This window comes from Blennius ocellaris (genome assembly GCF_963422515.1).
Source record: "Blennius ocellaris genome assembly, contig: SCAFFOLD_79, whole genome shotgun sequence".
NCBI lineage: Eukaryota > Metazoa > Chordata > Actinopteri > Blenniiformes > Blenniidae > Blennius > Blennius ocellaris.
In genome coordinates, this window is record NW_027661942.1 from 185,874 (window position 1) to 191,873 (window position 6,000).

Consider the following 6,000-nt stretch of genomic DNA (forward strand, 5'->3'; position numbering starts at 1 on the left):
CTTCCTGTTGGTTTCCTGTGCTTCTTGTCAGCTTTCTGTTGGTTCCCTGTTGGTTTCCTGTTGGTTTCCTGTGCTTCTTGTCTGTTCCCTGTTGGTTCCCTTTGCTTCTTGTCAGCTTCCTGTCTGGTCCCTGTTGGTTCCCTGTTGGTTCCCTGTTGGTTCCCTGTTGGTTTCCTGTCTGTTTCCTGTTGGTTTCCTGTTGGTTCCCTTTGCTTCTTGTCAGCTTCCTGTCAGTTCCCTGTTGGTTTCCTGTCTGTTTCCTGTGTGTTCCCTGTTGGTTCCCTGTGCTTCTTGTCAGTTTCCTGTCAGTTCCCTGTTGGTTTCCTGTCTGTTTCCTGTGTGTTCCCTGTTGGTTCCCTGTGCTTCTTGTCAGTTTCCTGTTGGTTCCCTGTTGGTTCCCTGTGCTTCTTGTCTGTTCCCTGTTGGTTTCCTGTGCTTCTTGTCAGCTTCCCGTTGGTTTCCTGTTGGTTTCCTGTGCTTTTTGTCAGCTTCCTGTTGGTTTCCTGTGGTTCTTGTCAGCTTCCTGTTAGTTCCCTGTTGGTTTCCTGTTGGTTTCCTGTTGGTTTCCTGTGCTTCTTGTCAGCTTCCTGTTGGTTCCCTGTTGGTTCCCTGTGCTTCTTGTCTGTTCCCTGTTGGTTTCCTGTTCTTCTTGTCAGCTTCCTGTTGGTTTCCTGTTGGTTTCCTGTGCTTCTTGTCAGCTTCCTGTTGGTTTCCTGTGGTTCTTGTCAGCTTCCTGTTGGTTCCCTGTTGGTTTCCTGTGCTTCTTGTCTGTTCCCTGTTGGTTACCTTTCCTTCTTGTCACCTTCCTGTCAGTTCCAAGTTGGTTCCCTTTTGGTTTCCTGTTGGTTTCCTGTGCTTCTTGTCAGCTTCCTGTCTGTTCCCTGTTGGTTCCCTGTCGGTTTCCTGTCTGTTCCCTGTTGGGTCCCTGTGCTTCTTGTCAGCTTCCTGTCTGTTCCCTGTTGGTTCCCTGTTGTTTTCCCCTGCTTTGGTTCCCTGTTGGTTCCCTGTGCTTCTTGTCACCTTCCTGTCTGTTCCAAGTTGGTTCCCTTTTGGTTTCCTGTTGGTTTCCTGTGCTTCTTGTCAGCTTCCTGTCTGTTCCCTGTTGGTTCCCTGTCAGTTTCCTGTCTGTTCCCTGTTGGTTCCCTGTGCTGCTTGTCAGCTTCCTGTCTGTTCCCTGTTGGTTCCCTGTTGGTTTCCTGTGCTTCTTGTCAGCTTCCTGTCTGTTCTCTGTTGGTTCCCTGTTGGTTTCCTGTGCTTTTTGTCAGCTTCCTGTTGGTTCCCTGTTGGTTTCCTGTGCTTCTTGTCTGTTCCCTGTTGGTTCCCTGTGCTTCTTGTCAGCTTCCTGTTGGTTCCCGGTTGGTTCCCTGTTGGTTCCCTGTGCTTCTTGTCAGCTTCCTGTTGGTTTCCTGTGGGTTTCCTGTGCTTCTTGTCAGCTTCCTGTTGGTTTCCGGTTAGTTTCCTGTGCTTCTTGTCAGCTTCCTGTTGGTTTCCTGTGGGTTTCCTGTGCTTCTTGTCAGCTTCCTGTTGGTTTCCGGTTAGTTTCCTCTGCTTCTTGTCAGCTTCCTGTTGGTTTCCTGTGGGTTTCCTGTGCTTCTTGTCAGCTTCCTGTTGGTTTCCGGTTGGTTCCCTGTTGGTTCCCTGTGCTTCTTGTCAGCTTCCTGTTGGTTTCCTGTTGTTTTCCTGTGCTTCTTGTCAGCTTCCTGTTGGCTCTTGTCAGCTTCCTGTTGGTTCTTGTCAGCTTCCTGTTGGTTTCCTGTGGGTTTCCTGTGCTTCTTGTTAGCTTCCTGTTAGTTCCCTGTTGGTTCCCTGTGCTTCTTGTCAGCTTCCTGTTGGTTCCCTGTTGGTTCCCTTTGCTTTTTGTCAGCTTCCTGTTGGTTCCCTGTTGGTTTCCAGTGCTTCTTGTCTGTTCCCTGTTGGTTCCCTGTGCTTCTTGTCAGCTTCCTGTTGGTTCCCGGTTGGTTCCCTGTTGGTTCCCTGTTGGTTCCCTGTGCTTCTTGTCAGCTTCCTGTTGGTTTCCTGTGGGTTTCCTGTGCTTCTTGTCAGCTTCCTGTTGGTTTCCGGTTAGTTTCCTGTGCTTCTTGTCAGCTTCCTGTTGGTTTCCTGTGCTTCTTGTCAGCTTCCTGTCTGTTCCTTGTCAGCTTCCGGTCTGTTCCCTGTTGGTTTCCTGTCAGCTTCCTGCCTGTTCCCTGTCTGTTTCCTGTTGGTTTCCTGTGCGTCTTGTCAGCCTTCTGTCTGTTCCTTGTCAGCTTCCGGTCTATTCCCTGTTGGTTTCCTGTCTGTTCCCTGTCTGTTTCCTGTTGGTTTCCTGTCTGTTCCCTGTCTGTTTCCTGTTGGTTTCCTGTCTGTTTCCTGTCTGTTCCCTGTTGGTTCCCTTTGCTTCTTGTCAGCTTCCTGTCTGTTCCCTGTTGGTTTCCTGTTGGTTTCCTGTCTGTTCCCTGTTGGTTCCCTGTACTTCTTGTCAGCTTACTGTCTGTTCCCTGTTGGTTTCCTGCTGGTTCTTGTCAGCTTCCTGTTGGTTCCCTGTGCTTCTTGTCTATTCCCTGTTGTTTTCCTCTGCTTCTTGTCAGCTTCCTGTTGGTTTCCTGTGGGTTTCCTGTGCTTCTTGTCAGCTTCCTGTTGGTTTCCGGTTGGTTCCCTGTTGGTTCCCTGTGCTTCTTGTCAGCTTCCTGTTGGTTTCCTGTTGTTTTCCTGTGCTTCTTGTCAGCTTCCTGTTGGCTCTTGTCAGCTTCCTGTTGGTTCTTGTCAGCTTCCTGTTGGTTTCCTGTGGGTTTCCTGTGCTTCTTGTTAGCTTCCTGTTGGTTCCCTGTTGGTTCCCTGTGCTTCTTGTCAGCTTCCTGTTGGTTCCCTGTTGGTTCCCTGTGCTTCTTGTTAGCTTCCTGTTGGTTCCCTGTTGGTTCCCTGTGCTTCTTGTCTGTTCCCTGTTGGTTCCCTGTGCTTCTTGTCAGCTTCCTGTTGGTTTCCTGTTGGTTCCCTGTGGTTCTTGTTAGCTTCCTGTTGGTTCCCTGTTGGTTCCCTGTGCTTCTTGTCTGTTCCCTGTTGGTTCCCTGTGCTTCTTGTCAGCTTCCTGTTGGTTTCCTGTGCTTTTTGTCAGCTTCCTGTTGGTTTCCTGTTGGTTTCCTGTGCTTCTTGTCAGCTTCCTGTTGGTTTCCTGTTGTTTTCCTGTGCTTCTTGTCAGCTTCCTGTTGGTTTCCTGTTGTTTTCCTGTGCTTCTTGTCAGCTTCCTGTTGGCTCTTGTCAGCTTCCTGTTGGTTCTTGTCAGCTTCCTGTTGGTTTCCTGTGGGTTTCCTGTGCTTCTTGTTAGCTTCCTGTTGGTTCCCTGTTGGTTCCCTGTGCTTCTTGTTAGCTTCCTGTTGGTTCCCTGTTGGTTCCCTGTGCTTCTTGTCAGCTTCCTGTTGGTTCCCTGTGCTTCTTGTTAGCTTCCTGTTTGTTCCCTGTTGGTTCCCTGTGCTTCTTGTCTGTTCCCTGTTGGTTCCCTGTGCTTCTTGTCAGCTTCCTGTTGGTTTCCTGTTGGTTCCCTGTGGTTCTTGTTAGCTTCCTGTTGGTTCCCTGTGCTTCTTGTCTGTTCCCTGTTGGTTCCCTGTGGTTCTTGTTAGCTTCCTGTTGGTTCCCTGTGCTTCTTGTCTGTTCCCTGTTGGTTCCCTGTGCTTCTTGTCTGTTCCCTGTTGGTTCCCTGTGCTTCTTGTCAGCTTCCTGTTGGTTTCCTGTTGGTTCCCTGTGGTTCTTGTTAGCTTCCTGTTGGTTCCCTGTGCTTCTTGTCTGTTCCCTGTTGGTTCCCTGTGGTTCTTGTTAGCTTCCTGTTGGTTCCCTGTGCTTCTTGTCTGTTCCCTGTTGGTTCCCTGTGCTTCTTGTCTGTTCCCTGTTGGTTCCCTGTGCTTCTTGTCAGCTTCCTGTTGGTTTCCTGTTGGTTTCCTGTGCTTCTTGTCAGCTTCCTGTTGGTTCCCTGTGCTTCTTGTTAGCTTCCTGTTGGTTCCCTGTTGGTTCCCTGTGCTTCTTGTCTGTTCCCTGTTGGTTCCCTGTGCTTCTTGTCAGCTTCCTGTTGGTTTCCTGTGCTTCTTGTTAGCTTCCTGTTGGTTTCCTGTGCTTCTTGTCAGCTTCCTGTTGGTTTCCTGTTGGTTTCCTGTGCTTTTTGTCAGCTTCCTGTTGGTTTCCTGTTGGTTTCCTGTGCTTCTTGTCAGCTTCCTGTCTGTTTCCTGTCTGGTTGGTCTAACCTCAGGTCAGTCTCTCTCTCAGGGTGATGAGGAGCTCTCTGGCCTGCCGACGCCCGACTCCACGCCCGAGCTGCCCATCAAGAGCATGAAGGCTCTGCGGCAGCATCAGTACGAGAAGAATCACAACTGCAACAACGCCCAGGAGCCCAAAGCGGGTCCCAGCTGCTCAGCGTCCAGCCTGGGCTTCATGGCCGTGGTGGGGAACTTCCCCTTCTCCAACCACGGAGTGGGTGCTTCTTCTTCATCCCTGCACCTCCCTGAGAAGAGGAAGGTCTGCAGTGAAGAGCGAGCAGCAGCAGCAGGAGGAGCTGCAGCGGCAGCGCCCTCCCAGCAGGGTCTGCCCCAGGCGGTGGTGGATGTGTCGGCGCTAGATGAACTGCTCAAACACATCCACGAGGTCAGCGCTTCAGGAACCGGCGGCATCAAGGTGCTCACCTCCACTTCCTCGTTCCCTGGAGCTGCCTCCTCCTCCGCCTCCTCCACTGGGGGCTTTCACCACCATCATCTTCATCACCACCACGGACAGACACGCCCCCACCACCACCACCACCACCACAACAACAACAACAGTGCTCAGCACCAGCAGCCGTCCATCCCGGAGACCCAGACGTTCTTCAACGCCTCGCTGCTGCCAAGTGACGGCAAGCAGCTGGACCTTCCTCCGGGGAACTCCTCATCCTCCTCTTCTTCATCCTCCTCCAACAACCCCACCTCCTCCACCTCCGTACCCTCCGTCTCCTCTTCCACCTCCTCCACGCCACTGCAGCAGCAGGTCATACCGGAGCGACCCGGAGGGGGCGGAGCCATTTCCATCACACGCCACCACTCCCAGCGCCACGCCCTCATCAAGATGGGCAGTGGTGGCGGAGCCGTGCCCCGCCACCACAGCTTCAACCAGCGCGGGGCGTCCTACTCGCAGCACTTCCTGGCCAGGATGAACACCAACAACAGCAGCAGCAATGTCCGGCACGGTGCCGCGGGGGGGGGGGGAGCCACCCGGGGGAACCCACGGCCATCCGTTGCTAGTGCCTGCCTGACGCGGCAGCACAGCTACAACGAAGGTCCACACCCGCAGCGGGCCGCCGTTGTCCGCAGGACCTCGTCGCTCAAACCACAAATCCCGCCCAAACCGCTCTTCCTGCCCAACGCGGCAGCATCGCCGGGCGCAGAGGCAAAGAAATACTGAGACGGAGAGGACGCAGCGCCACTGTCGCCCTCGCCAAGCAACGCCGAGGGCAGTGAGCGGTCGCAGAGACCAAGTGATGGTTCTGTCACCCCTCAGGCCGACGCTCGGAATGAAGCGCTCCCGTCAGTCCTCAGAGACGAGGCGGCGCTCCAGGAGCCCAGCGAGGAACACTGATGAACAGCCAAGGTTTCCTGATGTGACACCTTGACCCCGGGTTCCTGTCCCGGTCCTCCACGGTCCACCGACTCCAGGAGGAACGTAGAACTCGGCTCACAACGGAGAAGCTGCTCCTTGTACCACATTGGTACCTGAGACACAAACAGTCCCATCAAACCTCTGGTTCCTCACTGTTTCCACCTGGAGCCACGAAGGAGGTCTGATCTCTGATTGGACAAAATATTACAATGAAGACCAACTGGTGGCCACGCCCACTCTCATCACGTATAAAAGCAGGAGCATTTCAAATGAAAAGGCTCATTCTGCTTTTCCTCAACATGACTAAATCTAATTTTACAGCCTCAGATCAGATGTCTTAAGTCAACATGAGGTCAATAAAGACAGAAAATGAAGCACCGTCAGGCCAACTAGTGGTTCTCAAAGTGTGTT

The 6,000-nt window shown here is 52.7% G+C and overlaps 1 protein-coding gene across 1 annotated transcript in view; it reads left to right on the forward strand.

Moving 5' to 3' along the window:
* Positions 1-5,568, forward strand: part of LOC308148543 (semaphorin-6D-like) — a gene marked incomplete at both ends in the record, with an annotated part of 110,558 nt that extends 104,990 nt beyond the window's left edge. The window contains 2 exons of the mRNA XM_080522010.1: positions 4,219-5,379; positions 5,491-5,568. Of these exons, the coding sequence (XP_080378136.1) occupies positions 4,219-5,379; positions 5,491-5,568 (1,239 nt within the window). The remainder of the gene's footprint in view (positions 1-4,218; positions 5,380-5,490) is intronic.
* Positions 5,569-6,000: the final 432 nt, after the last annotated feature.